This window comes from Rana temporaria, chromosome 8 (assembly GCF_905171775.1).
Source record: "Rana temporaria chromosome 8, aRanTem1.1, whole genome shotgun sequence".
Lineage (NCBI taxonomy): Eukaryota > Metazoa > Chordata > Amphibia > Anura > Ranidae > Rana > Rana temporaria.
In genome coordinates, this window is record NC_053496.1 from 168092602 (window position 1) to 168109110 (window position 16509).

Sequence of the window (16509 nt, forward strand, 5' to 3'; positions counted from 1 at the left end):
AATGGCCGTGGGATTTTTCACCTTGTTCATCCTTCGTTACATCTCAGAGCTGCTGATCTCCTGCAGCCACTTTCTGGCTACATGCCTACACCCCAACAGTGGCTGCATGGCACTTCCTGATGGGGACAGTGGCCCATGACTCTTTGTCGTGCTCTTAAAGTGGAACATTAGTCAGAAAATTAAGTCCTGCTAGATCACTTCAGCCTGGCCCCTTTTGCAGGTATAGCATGTAAAATATTAAAAATAAGTACTGTTAACCACTTCAGCCCCGGAAGAATTTACCCCCTTCCTGACCAGAGCACTTTTTGCGATTCGGCCCTGCGTCGCTTTAACTGACAATTGCGCGGTCGTGCGACGTGACTCCCAAACAAAATTGACGTCCTTTTCTTCCCACAAATAGAGCTTTCTTTTGGTGGCATTTGATCACCTCTGTGGTTTTTATTTTTTGCGCTATAAACAAAAATAAAGCGACAATTTTGAAAAAAATTCAATATTTTTTACTTTTTGCTATAATAAATATCACCAAAAAAGATATAAAAATGTTTTTCCTCAGTTTAGGCCGATACATATGTGTGACGTCATTGATCGTCTTTCCCTATATCAGGGAACAGACGATCAATGACACTGCCACGGTGAAGAACGAGGAAGGTGTGTTTACTCCTGTGACCGATTGCGGGACACCGGCGGCGATCGGGTCCCGCGGCCGTGGCCACGGAGCGCGACCCACGGCTGGGCTCTTAAAGGCGACTTACATGTACGTGCCTGTGCCCAGCCGTGCCATTCTGCCGACGTATATCGGCGTTAGGCGGTCCTTAAGTGGTTAACTGCAATACTTTGATGCTGTGCCATGTTTGATGTCAACCCTGACAGCCCTATTGCTTTTCTTGATGGCCGAGTTTAGGTTTTTCCTGTGAAGGGTACTGGCAATGCTACAGAATACAAAGACATTTTAGGCAATTGTGCTCTTCCAACCTTGTGGCAACAGTTTGGGGAAGGCCCTTCTTTATTCTAGTATGTCCTTGAGCCAGCTCCGTAAGGACAAGGTTTGGTGTAGGAACTTGAGCTTCCTTGACCTCAACCCTACGGAACACCTTTGGGATGAATTCAGACCTTCTCATCGGACATCAGCATGTTATTATCCATGGTTTTGGAATAGGATGACCATCAAGCTGATGTAGGTGTAATGGTCAAGAGGTCGACCTTTGGCCATAAAGTGAGCATCCAAACATCTCCTACAGCGTTGGCATCCAGTCATTGTGTATTGTCTTATGATACAGGAGACAGCCCCTCCACGGAAAAGACTTGCCACATTCGGAACATATGAAGGCCACCTCGTTGGTCTGGTTGGACTGGTGTCTCATAAAGCTTCCCTTGTTAGGAAAATACCTCCCGCACTCAGAACATGAATAAGGCCTTTCCGCTACGTGAAATCTTTGGTGACTAACAAGGTCGGTTTTGCGGTCAAAACACTGTTCACAGCTGGGGCATGGGTAGGGCTTAAAGTTTACGCCTGGATGAGTTTTCCAATGTATCCTTAGAGTTGCCTTCTGTCCAAAACCTCGACCGCACTCAGAGCAAATGAATGGCCGTTCCCCCGTGTGAATTCTCTCGTGGTCAATAAGACCCCTCTTTAGCGTGAACTCTTTCCCGCACTCTAAACATTTGAACGATTTCCCTTGGTGGTACTTTACATGGGCAATATATTTCCCTTTCTCTGCAAACTTTTTCCCACATTCCGAACAGGAAAATGGCTTCTCTCCGGAGTGGATCTGTTGATGTTTGAGCAAGTAGGACTCCTGGGAAAAGCACCGCCAACATTCAGGACATGAGAAGACCTTCTTACCGACGTGCACCCTCTGATGACTAAGGAGGTAGGATTCCTTCGTGAAGGTCCCGCCGCACTCCGCACACGAGTACACCTTCTCTGCGTGAACCTTTTTATGAATCAGAAGGGCAGATTGGTCACGGAAACATTTTCCGCACTCGGAGCATGAGTTTTGCTTTTCGATTTTGTGGTTGATTTCATGCACCATGAGTTTTGCTTTCTCGTTGAAGGTTTTCCCACATTTTGAGCAGGTATACCTCTTCTCTATGATGTGAGTCTTCTGGTGGATGAGAAGTTCTGCTCTCTTGCTAAAGGTCTTACTACACTCGGAACATGGAAAGTATCCATCCTCTCTGCCAGCTATATGATGGGGAACTGGATGCGAACCACCTACAGAACAACCCCTCCGTCTTGATGGAACCTTTGGCGTAGCCGAGCCTTCTACAGAGGCATCAGACGTGACGTCATCTTCCGTTTTCCCACATGCAGAGATAGCAGACTGTCCATCAGTGTTGCACCTTTTGTATTGTCCATCTAATGAGAAAGAGAAACAGAGGATAATATGGACTGGCAAACTAATTTCCAGGCAACTTCTTTCAAACTTAAAGTGGAGTTCCACCCATAAATATAACATTACATCAGTAGTTTTAAAAAAATGTCATTAGTCCGAATTTTTTTTTTTTTTTTTAGATGCCTTCAAAGTGTTGTTGCTAGGCAGAATAGTTAATCTTCCCACTTCCTGCACCTAGGTGCTTAACTACACCGCACAGACTCCTGGGAATGTAGTGGGTGTAACTTTCCAGGAGTCTGTGCACTCCCCAGTCTCAAAGAATCATGTGACTTGGACAGCACAGGTGCTGAAACCTGATCTGACACTGCTTGTGCAGGACTGAGCATGTGCGAGATTTGCAAGGCTGAAATCCAGGAAGTCATACAGTCTGGCTTCATGATGCCCACACTTAAGATGGCCCCAGTCAATTTATATTTTATAAAGTGTCTAAATGCTGTAACAACCTAACAAAACGGACCTTAGTTTACAGACTAACTTTACTAGAATACATTAAGCTTGTGTATTACAGGGGTATTTATATTTAAAAAGTGAAATTGTGGCCGGAACTCCACTTTAACTGACAATTGCGCGGTCGTGCGACGTGGCTCCCAAACAAAATTGGCGCCCTTTTTTTCCCCACAAATAGAGCTTTCTTTTGGTGGTATTTGATCACCTCTGTGGTTTTTATTTTTTGCGCTATAAACAAAAATAGAGCGACAATTTTGAAAAAAATGCAATATTTTTTACTTTTTTCTATGATAAATATCCCCCAAAAATATATAAAACATTATTTTTTTTCCTCAGTTTAGGCCGATACGAATTCTTCTACCTACTTTTGGTAAAAAAAAAATCTCAATAAGCATTTATCGGTTGGTTTACGCAAAATGTATAGCGTTTACAAAATAGGGGATAGTTTTATTGCATTTTTATTATTTTTTTTTTTACTACTAATGGCGGCGATCAGCGTTTTTTTTCGTGACTGCAACATTATGGCGGACACTTCGGACAATTTTGACACATTTTTGGGACCATTGTCATTTTCACAGCAAAAATGCATTGTTTACTGTGAAAATGGCAGTTAAAGTTAACCACAAGGGGGCGCTGATGGGGTTATGTGTGACCTCATCTGTGTTTCTAACTGTAGGGGGTGTGGCTGTAGGTGTGACATCATCGATTGTGGTTCCCTATAAAAGGGAACACACGATAGATGACAGCGCCACAGTGAAGAACGGGGAAGCTGTGTTTACACACAGCTCTCCCCGTTCTTCAGCTCCGGGGACCGATCGCGGGACTCCAGCGGCGATCGCCTCTTTCGGGGTTGCGGCGCGCACGCGACCAGCTCCGGCTGTGACTAGACACGCCAGGAGCCAATCAGCGGGTCTGGCGGACCCGATGTCTGCCAGGACCCGCTGATCATTCCGACATAGGCAGAACAGCGGTCTGCCTATGTAAACAAGGCAGATCGCCGTTCTGTGACAAGGGAACACAGGGATGCTGTGTTTCCGTTAAGCAGGCGCAAGGATCTCTGTCTTCCCACAGTTAAAGCACCTCCCCCACACAGTTAGCAAGCACTCCCTAGGAACACATTTAACCCTTGATGTTAACCTCTTTCCTGCCAGTGTCATCAGTACAGTGACAGTGTATATTTTTTAGCACTGATCAGTGTGTTGGTGTCACTAGTCCCCAAAAAGTGTCACTTTGGTCCCAGTGTCACGCATTCCCGCTATAAGTCACTGATCGCTACCATTACTAGTAAAAAAAAAAATAATAATAAATATAAATGCCATAAATCTATCCCGTAGTTTGTGGACGCTATACTATAACTTTTGCGCCAACCAATCAACATACGCTTATTTGGATTTGTTTTTTACCAAAAATATGTAGCAGAATACATATTGGCCTAAATTGATGAAGAAATTCGATTTTTTTATTTTATTTTATAGCATAAAAGTAAAAAAAATATTTGAAGTCAATGCGGAACAAATTATTTTAGTTTACATTGGCTTCAATGGGAAAACTTGCTTTGATATGCGAGTACCGTATTTCTCGGCGTATACCGCACACTTTTTACCCCTTAAAATCAGGGGGAAATCGTGGGTGCGCGATATACGCCTATACTGCTGTTCCCGGGCACCGCCGAAATAGACCGAGCCGAGCGTACTGTGCACTCGGCTAGGTTCGGCCCACGCTCGTCTCCGCCCGCAGCCACGCGAGAGGAGCCAGGAGAAGCCGAGCGCCGCAGCCTAGAGCCGAGTGTACTGCGCACTCGGCTAGGCTCGGCCACGCTCGGCTCTGCCCGCAGCCACGCAAGAGCAGCCAAACACACAGGAAATCCGGCTCCTCTCGGCTCGGCCGAGGCGCCAAATGCAAAAAAGCGAATGCAAAAACAAACACGAGGACACCTCCTCGGCTTATGCGTCGAATATGTAAATGAGCAAGATACGCCGATTCACGAACGTACGTACGCCCGTCGCAGTAAGCTACGCCGTTTACGTAAAGGCGTTTTTCCCGGCGTAAAGATAAACCACCAAAAAGATGGCGCAGCCCATGCAAAGGTATGGACGTCGGAAGTGCCGTCGGATTTTACGTTGTTTACGTAAGTCGTACGTGAATGGGGCTGGGCGTAAGTTAGGTTCACGTCGTAGGCTTTGAGCCGTCGTATCGTAGGGAGTATTTGCGACGTGATTCCGAGCATCCGCGTGCATGCGCCGTACGAACGGCCCTTCATTTACATGGGGTCACGAGGAAGCCGCAGACGGACATCTCCAAAGCCGCAGACGGACACCCACAAGGCTGGACTGACCCCGTGCAAGGAAGCCGCAGACGGACACCCACAAGGCTGGACGGACCACGCGCAAGGCCGCAGACGGACGCCGGACAAGGCCGCCGATGGACGCAGGGCAAAAATGTATGTTTTTTTTTTCCCTTAAACTACCTTTCTAGGTTTGGGGTGCGCGTTATACGCCAGCGCGCGGTATACCCCGATAAATACGGTACTTTGGATTACGAGCATTCTCCTGGAACGGATTACGCGCGTAATCCGAGGTTCAACTGTACCATGTTTCCCCGAAAATAAGCCAGGGTCTTATACTAATTTTGGCAACAAAAGACCCAGTAGGGCTTATTTTCGGGGTAGGTCTTAACATATTTTCTCTCTCCCTGCCTGTCAGGAATCCTCAGTTTGAACAAACTTAAAATGCCCAAATCCTTTCTTTTACAGTAGTACACAATACAGAATATGTGTGCCCCTGCAATCCAACAGTGCCAAACACCTCAGCTCCCCTCTCCCAGCCGCCAGCGAGGGACCCGGGCTCCCCTCCCTCTGCAATGCTTGAAGCAGGGGAGAGAGCACACCAGCATCTGTGACTACCTTGTAGAGACAGGAGTATCCATGCTGCATACCGCACACAGTATGACATGTTGATTGCACCGTACCATCAGTGACCCACCAAAGTTCTGCGGAAGGAGGGGGGCCGAGATCCCCTGGCAGATAAGCGGGAGAAGAGGAGACCAGCGGGGGAGATCAACTGAGCGCCGCTCTGTATCAAAGGCACCTGACCCCGCTAGACACACACACACAGCACACCGCCGTGACAGGATTATACCGCGTTTCCTCGAAAAGCACCTCGAACTAGGGCTTATTTTAGGGGTAGGGATTATATTGCAGCCCTCCTAGAAAATAGCGCTAGGTCTTATTTTCGGGGGAAACACGGTAGCTATATTGTTCTTTCAGGATAACTTCTCAGTCAAGAAGGAATGCATCTTGATTGGAATTAAATGAAGAGGAAGGCTTGAGAATCTTTCCTCACCTGCGCTGATCTCCATAGGAACCTCCTCCTCCTTAATCCTTACATGTCCTTCTTCCTCCTTAATCCTTACATGTCCTTCTTCCTCCTTAATCCTTACATGTCCTTCTTCCTCCTTTTTAATCCTCACACATCCTTCTTCCTCCTCCTCAGCTTTGACGTCTCTCTGAGTGGTACTGGTGTCTCCGGGGTCTGTGAATAAAGATGACAGTGAAGCCCCCTGTACTGAGATGTATGAGAAAATAAAATCCCCCCTCCCAACTCAAATTGCTGCCCCCCCCCCCCCAAAAAAAACACAAAGCACAAATTCTTTCTCCCTCAAATCCCCCCTCCTAGCACAACTCCTCTGCCTCCCCCAAACCCCCCTCCTAGCCCCCCCAAATCACTACCGTCCACCCACCTAGCACAAATCCGCCCCCCAAAACAAAATCCCCCCTCCTAACTCAAATCCCCCCCCCCCCAAAAAAACCACACAAAGTACAATTAGCCAGATTCAGAGAGATCGGCGTATCTTTTGTCCGGCGTAGCGCAAACCATTTGCACTACGCCGACGTAACATAGTGAGGCAAGGCCAGTATTCACAAAGCACTTGCGCTGCAAGTTACGTCGGCGTAGTGAAAATGGGCCGGCGTAACCCCGCCTAATTCAAAGTAGGCAGGTAGTGGGGCGTGCTACATTCAAATTAACCGTGACCACATGTAAATGAAGGGCCGTTCGTACGGCGCATGCTCGCGCATGCTCAGAATCACGTCGCAAATACTCCCTACGATACGACGTCGGCTCAAAGCCTACGACGTGAACCTAACTTACGCCCAGCCCCATTCACGTACGACTTACGTAAACGACGTAAAATCCGACGGCACTTCCGACGTCCATACCTTTGCATGGGCTGCGCCATCTTTTTGGTGGTTTTATCTTTACGCCGGAAAAAACGCTTTACGTAAACGGCGTAGCTTACTGCGACGGGCGTACGTACGTACGTACGTACGTACGTGAATCGGCGTATCTTGCTCATTTACATATTCGACGCGTAAATCAACGTAAACGCCACTAGCGGCCAGCGTAAATATGCACCCCGAGATACGACGGCGTAGGAGACTTACGTCGGTCGTATCTTGGCAACAGTGAGGCGTATCTCATTTTAGGAATGAGCGCAAAGATACGACGGCGCACATTCGGACTTACGACGGCGTATCTACTGATACATCAGCGTAAGTCCCTCTGAATCTGGCCCAATATCTTTCTCCCTCAAATCCCCCCTCCTAGTACAACTCCTCTGCCTCCCCCAAACCCCCCTCCTAGCCCAAATCGCCACCGTCCGCCCACCTAGCAAAAATCCTCTTTCTCCCCAAATTTTGCCTCCTAGCACAAATCCCCTCCTATCACAACTCCTCTCCCTCCCCCAAATCCTGCTCCTAGACCAAATCGCCACCACTCCCCTCCTAGCACAAATCTTCTCCCGTCCAAAGTTGTTCCTCCTAGCACAAATCACCCCCCCCCCCCCATTCCCCAACACAAACCCCATTCCCCGTGTTCCAACATGACTGCCCACCAGTGCACAAAGCAAGGTCCATAAAGACATGGATGAGCGAGTTTGTGGTGGACTGTCCTGCACAGAGTCCTGACCTCAAACCAAAAGAACACCTTTGGGATGAATTAGAGTGGAGACTGCCAGCCAGATCTTCTCTGCCTCACCTCACAAATGCGCTTCTGGAAGAATGGTCAAACATTCCCATCGACACACTCCTAAACTTTGTGGACGGCCTTCCCAGAAGAGTTGAAGCTGTTATAGTTGCAAAGGGGCGGGGCCAACTCAATACTGAACCCTCCGGACTAAGACTGGGATGCCATTTACCACTTGCTGACCGCCGCACGCCGATGTACGTCAGCAGAATGCCACGGCTGCACATATTGGCGTACAGGTACGTCCCCTTTAATGTGCACAGCCGTGGGCGGCGCGCTCGCGACAGGGTCGCGTACTCCGTGACCGCACCCGGGGGACCCGATCTCCACCGGTGTCCCGCGATCAGATCACAGAGCTGAAGAACGGGGAGAGGTGAGTGTAAATATACCTCTCCCCGTGCTTCCTAGTGAGAGTGTCACTGATCGCCTGTTTCCCGTCATAGGGAACGACGATCGGTGACGTCACGCGCCAAGCCACGCCCCCACACAGTAAGAATCACTCCCTAGGACACACTTAACCCCTGCAGCGCCCCCTACAGGTTAACCCCTTCACTGCCAGTGTCATTTTCACAGTAATCAGTGCATTTTTAGAGCACTGATCGCTGTATAAATGACAATGGTCCCAAAAATGTGTCAAAAGTGACCGATGTGTCCGGCATTATTGTCGCAGTTACGATACAAATCGCAAATCGCCGCCATTACTAGTAAAATAAAAAAAATATTAATAAAAATTCAATAAAACTATCGCCTATTTTGTGTGCGCTATAACTTTTGTGCAATAAACGTTTATTGCGATTTTTATTTTACCAAATGTATATAGAAGAATAAGTATCGGCCTAAACTGAGGGAAAAAAAAGTTTTTTTTAAGGGATATTTATTATAGCAAAAATAAAAAATATTGCATTTTTTTCAAAATTGTCGCTCTATTTTTGTCTATAACGCAAACAATAAAAACCGCAGAGGTGATCAAATACCACCAAAAGAAATCTCTATTTATGGGGGAAAAAAAAGGACGTCAATTTTGTTTGGGAGCCACGTCGCATGACCGCGCAATTGTCTGTTAACCACTTCAGCCCCAGACCATTTTGCTGGTCAATGACCGGGCCACTTTTTGCGATTCGGGCACTGCGTCGCTTTAACTGACAATTGCGCGGTCGTGCGACGTGGCTCCCAAACAAAATTCGTCCTTTTTTTAAAAAAATTTACATCATTTTCCCACCACAAATAGAGCTTTCTTTTGGTGGTATCTGATCACCTCTGCTGCAATTTTGAAAAAAATATATATATATTTTACTTTTTGCTATAATAAAAACCCTGAAAAAATATATAAAAAAAACAATTTTTTTCCTCAGTTTAGGCCGATACGTATTCTTCTACATTTTTTTTTTTTTTTACAAAAAATATCGCAATAAGCGCCGTTGTCTGTGGATCTACCCCCATGTGTGTGTAAAAGGTAGGTGTCCCAATACTTTTGGTAATATAGTGCAATTATAATTTGTACAATGAAAAATGTTTACTTTTTAATTCACAACTCTCTCAGCCAATAGTATCAATCGGAAATTTGGGTTATCCAGTTGAAGCTTTGGAAATGTACAGAGCCAATGAGCTAAAACACAGATTGTATGTGGCATTGTACCAAGTTACTCACTTGTGCCGATCTCTTGAGGAATTTCCTCCTCCTTGATTTTCACATTTCCTTCTTCCTCCTCTTTGACTCCTCCCTGTGCAGCAGGTACATTTCCAGGATCTACACACGAAGATGGGATTCCTGCTGGGTAACATAAGAACAATGGGATGCGAAGGAAAGCAGCAGTGTGATGGGATCTGATGGCCCCTGACTTCAACGTTGGGCACCTGCTCGCTCCTCAGGGGCGGGTCTTTAATTAGGCGGTCGCCTAAGGCCTCGCAGCCCTCTAATTTGCCTCTGCTCAATCACTGTGTGCTAGATCCGTGTAACTTTCTGCAGGCATTTTTATTTGCTTGAATTTTTTTTTACCCATTATGGGCATGAGTGGGGCCCCCGTGTCTAAGTTTTGCTTAAGGCCTCACAAAGCCTAGAGCCGCCTCTGTGGCTCCCAGTGATGTATTATGGCCTAGGCCAACAAGGCCCAGGCCTAGGGAGGCACTTTTCGGGGGGCGGCAAAAAATCAAATCACTCCTCGGCACATATCCCCATACCACCCTCTCCCCCCAAATTAAAAGATGCTCTGTCCCCCTGTGCTCATCCCACCCTGTCCCCCTGTCCTCATCCCACCCTGTCCCCCTGTCCTCATCCCACCCTGTCCCCCTGTCCTCATCCCACCCTGTCCCCCTGTCCTCATCCCACCCTGTCCCCCTGTCCTCATCCCACCCTGTCCCCCTTTCCTCATCCCACCCTGTCCCCCTTTCCTCATCCCACCCTGTCCCCCTGTCCTCATCCCACCCTGTCCCCCTGTCCTCATCCCACCCTGTCCCCCTGTCCTCATCCCACCCTGTCCCCCTGTCCTCATCCCACCCTGTCCCCCAGTCCTCATCCCACCCTGTCCCCCAGTCCTCATCCCACCCTGTCCTCATCCCACCCTGTCCCCCAGTCCTCATCCCACCCTGTCCCCCTGTCCTCATCCCACCCTGTCCCCCTGTCCTCATCCCACCCTGTCACCCTGTCCTCATCCCACCCTGTCACCCTGTCCTCATCCCATCCTGTCCCCCTGTCCTCATCCCATCCTGTCCTCATCCCATCCTGTCCCCCTGTCCTCATCCCATCCTGTCCCCCAGTCCTCATCCCATCCTGTCCCCCAGTCCTCATCCCATCCTGTCCCCCTGTCCTCATCCCATCCTGTCCCCCTGTCCTCATCCCATCCTGTCCCCCAGTCCTCATCCCATCCTGTCCCCCAGTCCTCATCCCATCCTGTCCCCCAGTCCTCATCCCATCCTGTCCCCCAGTCCTCATCCCACCCTGTCCCCCAGTCCTCATCCCACCCTGTCCCCCAGTCCTCATCCCATCCTGTCCCCCTGTCCTCATCCCATCCTGTCCCCCTGTCCTCATCCCATCCTGTCCTCATCCCATCCTGTCCCCCTGTCCTCATCCCACCTTGTACTCCTCCCATGAAAATGATAGAGCGGGTCTTAAAAAGGAAGGGGTGCGTCATATATAAAGTAGGGGGTGCGCGAGTTTCACCAGGCCTAGGGCGGCACAAAACCTAAATACACCCCTGGTGGCTCCTCATTACTACGACTTACATTTGTTAGTCTCTGGAGGAATTTTCTCATCACCCATCACATACGGATCTTCTGCTTCCTCCTTCACTTCAACTTTAATAACATTTTCATCCTGAATAACACAAACCTATAAAATGGCACAGAAACACTTTTTTAAGCTCTCCTACAGATCATTATTACCCTTCAATCCCACCCACCTGATCCTCCTGAGGGATCTCCTGATCTTCCTGTGTGGGGTCCCGGGAATACAGAGGACGGGGACCAGGGCCGCCATCAGGAATTATGGGGCCCCTTACACAGCTTCAGGCATAGGCGAATTGAGGAGCGGGGGGGGGGGGCCCCCTTTACAAGAAAAATGTATATATATATATATATATATATATATATATATATATATATTTTATTTTTATTTTTTTTTATATTTTTTTTTTATTAAAGGGCATTATACATGTCCTTTAATAAAAAAAATATATAAAAAAAATTAAATAAACATTTATAAAAAAAAAGGGGGTTTGCCACATTGGGCCCTCTGAGCCCTTTAATATATATATATATATATATATATATATATATATATATATATATTAGGGATGCACCGATATATCGGTGGCCGATACATATCGGCCGAAAATAGCAATTTTAGGGACAAGCCGAAACACATTTAAAATCGCCGATAATGACCGCCCTCCGTGGGCGGTACCATTTCGTCTAGGAGGGGGGCGCCGTTTTTTTTACAAATGCATTTGCGGCCGTTAGACAAGTACAGAGCGCGGGCAGCGGCAGTGGCACTGTACAAATTGTGTGCCGACTGCCGATCGCGCTCCACCGGAGTCCTCCTAGCCCCTCCTAGCTCCATTTCCTGATTTTTTTACTCCCCCCTACGGGGGAGTCTCTTGGTACAGTCCAGCGTCGTGCGCCGTGTGACGTCACGGCCGGAGGGGAGGGAGGACTCGGAGCGCTGTGTCGAAGCTGCCTGTGACACAGAGGAATCGAGCAGTGTGCTCCAAAAAAAAAAGTAAGCACTAGCAAAACATAACCTGTTAGAACTTGAAATAAAATGAAATAAGGAACTTAGAACAAATGAAATCGCTGGATTGGGGGGGTGGTTAATACTGACTGAGGTGACTGACCAGCACTTAATGAAAAAATGGCAGGTAAAAATAAAAATTATCTGCCATTTTTTCACAGTGGCACAGTGAGGCTGCAATTAATGTTTTTTTTGGTAGTCAGAGAAGGCAAGCATGGCTCAATAACACACAAACGTTTTTTTTAAACGTTTGTGTGTTATTGAGCCATGCTTGCCTTCTCTGACTACCAAAAAAAACATTAATTGCAGCCTCACTGTGCCATCACATGCAGCCACTGTGCCAACACACGTCGCCACTGTGCCCATCAAACGCAGCCACTGTGCCAACACACGTCGCCACTGTGCCCATCAAACGCAGCCACTGTGCCAACACACGTCGCCACTGTGCCCATCAAACGCAGCCACTGTGCCAACACACGTCGCCACTGTGCCCATCAAACGCAGCCACTGTGCCCTTCAAACGCAGCCACTGTGCCCATCACACGCAGCCACTGTGCCCATCACATGCAGCCACTGTGCCCATCACATGCAGCCACTGTGCCCATCACATGCAGCCACTGTGCCCATCACACGCAGCCACTGTGCCCATCACACGCAGCCACTGTGCCCATCACACGCAGCCACTGTGCCCATCACACGCAGCCACTGTGCCCATCACATGCAGCCACTGTGCCCATTTAAAAAAATTTAAATATGGGGGGGGGGGGGGGAGAAAAGTCATTTTCGGTTTCGGTATCGGTTTCGGATTGATTTTTTTTTTTTTCGGTTTCGTTTCGGTTCTGAAATTTCCATTTCGGTGCATCCCTAATATATATATATATATATATATATATATATATATATATATATATATATATATAGATATATATATATATTTTTTTATAATAAAAAAAAAAAAAACGGGGGTTGCCATCCAGGGCCCTGGGGGCCTCGGGACCACTAAAAAAAATAAAAAAAAAATTGTCCCTTTAATAAAAAATAAAATAAAAATATATTAAAAAAAATATAGTTTTTTTTATAAATAAAAAAGGGGGGGTTGCCATCTGGGGCCCTCAGGGCCCCTGGGGATCTCCGGACCCCTTTTTTTAAAGGGGGTTGCCATCCAGGGCAAATAGAGGGACCTCCGGGCCCCTTACAGGTGTACCCCCATAATGGCTGCCGGGAACCCTGCACGTAGTGCACCCCTGAACTTTCATTCTGTACGTAGTGCGCCCCTGAACCCTGCAATCTGTACTTAGTGTGCCCCAAAACTTTGCATTCTGCACGTAGCGCACCCCTGAACCCTGCAATCTGTACGTAGTGCACCCCTGAACTCTGAGGGACCATTCACAAAGTGCAGTGCGGCTCGCACACGTGCAGTGTGAAGCCACAAGGAGTCACAGCCGGCTTCCTAAAGTTAACATGTTGGAGCCGGGGACCAAAAGACTGGTGAAAAAACAGCCCAGGTGAGAACGACGCTGGATCCTTGGACAGTTAAGTGTTCTTTTATCAACCCCTTAACGCCGGCCGCACACATATATGCAGCGCTATTAAAACAACTTACCGTGCCAAGAGCGCCCTACCTCTACAGTAACCAATGGTACTTACTGGCTACTGTGCCTGGAGGTTGCTCTCAGCACCCTACTAGTGATTGCGAGTCTCCTCTTACTCGGTGATGTGAGGGGCGGTACAGTACTGTGTGTCCTTTTGTAAACTCCTCTGAACCCTGCACGTATCGCACCCCTGAACCCTGCACGTATCGCACCCCTGAACCCTGCACGTAGCGCACCCCTGAACCCTGCACGTAGCGTGCCCATTTACAAGAAATTAAAGCCTCCTCTTACTCGGTGATGTGAGGGGCGGTACAGTACTGTGTGTCCTTTTGTAAACTCCTCTGAACCCTGCATGTATTGCACCCCTGAACCCTGCACGTAGCGCACCCCTGAACCCTGCACGTAGCGCGCCCCTGAACCCTGCACGTAGTGCGCCCCTTTACAAGAAATTAAAGCCTCCTCTTACTCAGTGATGTGAGGGGCGGTACAGTACTGTGTGTCCTTTTGTAAACTCCTCTGAACCCTGCACGTATCGCACCCCTAAACCCTGCACATAGCGCGCCCCTTTACAAGAAATTAAAGTCTCCTCTTACCCGGTGATGTGAGGGGCGGCCGGTTCTCCATCTTGGTGTCCTTGTACAGTACTGTGTGTCCTTTTGTGTCCTTTTGTAAACTCCTCTGAACCCTGCACGTAGCGCACCCCTGAACCCTGCACTCTGTACGCAGTGCCCCACTTTACAAAAAAATCAAAAAGTCTCCTCTTACCCGTGATGTGAGGGGCGGCCGGTAATCCATTTTGGTGTCCTTGTACAGTACTTTGTGTCCGTCTGTAAACTCCCCTGAACTCTGCAAGTAGTGCACCCCTGAACCCAGCACGTAGCGCGCCCGTTTACAAGAAATTAAAGTCTCCTCTTACTCGGTGATGTGAGGGGCGGTACAGTACTGTGTGTCCTTTTGTAAACTCCTCTGAACCCTGCACGTAGCGCACCCCTGAACCCTGCACGTAGCGCACCCCTGAATCCTGCACATAGTGCGCCCCTTTACAAGAAATAAAAGTCTCCTCTTACCCGGTGATGTGAGGGGCGGCCGGTTCTCCATCTTGGTATCCTTGTACAGTACTGTGTGTCCTTTTGTAAACTCCTCTGAACCCTGCACGTATCGCACCCCCGAACCCTGCACTCTGTACGTAGCGCACCCCTGAACCCTGCACTCTGTACGTAGCGCACCCCTGAACCCTGCACTCTGTACGTAGCGCACCCCTGAACCCTGCACTCTGTACGTAGCGCACCCCTGAACCCTGCACTCTGTACGTAGCGCACCCCTGAACCCTGCACTCTGTACGTAGCGCACCCCTGAACCCTGCACTCTGTACGAAGTGCGCCCCTTTACAAAAAATGAAAGTCTCCTTCTTACCCGTGATGTGGGGGGCAGCCGGTTCTCCATCTTGATCTCCTTGTACAGTACTGTGTGTCCTTCTGTAAACTCCCACTCCTCCATGTAGCATCTCTTTACATGGGAACAAAAAAAAAAGTGGTTAGCAAACAGGAAGCTCTTGTTTCAATATTAACCCCTTTGCACCGGCCAGCTCCCGGCCTTTAATAGTCCTAAAAGCCAGAAGGTAAAGGTGGCATTCCGGTCATGTGACCACTGTGATTGGCTGTCACAGCGGTCACATGATCGGAAAGCTCCCGATAGCAAAAACGCATCAGGAGCTTACTGATGCCCAACTAAGGTGATAAGTTGTTTTAACATGGCTGCATATATGCGGCCACTCGCCGTTAAGGCCCACCCACTGAGTGGCTGCATATATGCATGCGGTCGGTGTCCTGTCGAGAAATGCCCCTTTATCGAAAAAAACTGCGCATGAGCAAAACGGAGCCTCAGAACAGCCGAGTTTACGATCAGCTGTTGTCTCGCATTGCACAGGCACGTCCATGTAGGAGAGGGGCCGATATTTACATTGATGGGCACTGCTGGGGGGCGGCATTTTTAATCGATGGCCAAACAAATATACTAACTTTGCATTCTGTACGTAGCACACTCCTGCACTCTGCATTCTGAACGTTGTGCACCCCAGAACTCTTTACGCAGCGCACACCACAGATACAACCAGCCCTTTGAGGTCGACCATACTGCTGGTGCAGCCGAGGATGAAACTGAGTTTGACACCCCTGCTCTAGGTGAAGGAACAGGACACATTAGGGAGTGCTCCATGCTACAGCAGATTGAAAAGACCATCAAACCCCAAAATTACCACCAGCAACCCCTTGTGTTTCCATCCACAAACAGCACATGGACCCCTTAAAATCTGTACAAAAAAAAAAAAAAAACTGGCTCATATGTAAAAGTCTTATAAAAAGAAAATATTATTACCTCCTCCTCACTGAGCACAAACTCTCCAGCTAAAGCATAGCACTAGGAAGTGACCTATAAAAGGTCCTCCTTCTTCCTCCTTTGGACTACGAGAAAATGTCTGCCACATTATTGGCTACAAGAAAATGTCCACAGTGTTTTGGCTACAAGAAAATGTCCACAGTGTTTTGGCTACAAGAAAATGTCCACAGTGTTTTGGCTACAAGAAAATGTCTGCCACATTATTGGCTACAAGAAAATGTCCACAGTGCTTTGGCTACAAGAAAATGGCTGCCAATTCAAATGCAGTCACTTTCTCCTCACACATAGCAGTGCTGACTATGGGTAGGCAACTGACTACTCTGAGAATATCCATATGTGTGCCTAAATATAAGTTACATTTACTTTCTAATACCGGCAGATAAAACAGTCTGATAACATTTTGACAAACTTAAGTTATTCTAAGTATTTGTTTT

At 48.0% G+C, this 16509-nt stretch overlaps 2 protein-coding genes across 10 annotated transcripts in view; both read right to left on the reverse strand.

The window, feature by feature from the left end:
- Positions 1–16509, reverse strand: part of LOC120909855 (zinc finger protein 436-like) — an 865309-nt gene that overhangs the window by 39669 nt on the left and 809131 nt on the right. The gene's annotated exons all lie outside the window — the stretch shown is intronic.
- On the reverse strand, positions 752–16148 carry LOC120909888 (zinc finger protein OZF-like). 4 transcript variants are annotated; one of them, XM_040321675.1, is made up of 6 exons: positions 16055–16148; positions 15095–15187; positions 11084–11189; positions 9513–9611; positions 6185–6373; positions 752–2359 (listed from the first exon to the last, which is right to left on the reverse strand). In XM_040321675.1, exons 2-6 carry the CDS (start codon positions 15176–15178, stop codon positions 1233–1235), a joined length of 1605 nt encoding a protein of 534 aa, XP_040177609.1. In that variant the 5' UTR covers positions 15179–15187; positions 16055–16148; the 3' UTR covers positions 752–1232. The 4 variants fall into 4 exon arrangements, with proteins under 4 accessions (XP_040177609.1, XP_040177608.1, XP_040177611.1 ...); XM_040321674.1 differs by having other exon boundaries at positions 9513–9635; XM_040321677.1 differs by lacking the exons at positions 15095–15187; positions 16055–16148 and adding an exon at positions 14447–14862 and having other exon boundaries at positions 9513–9635; positions 11084–11174.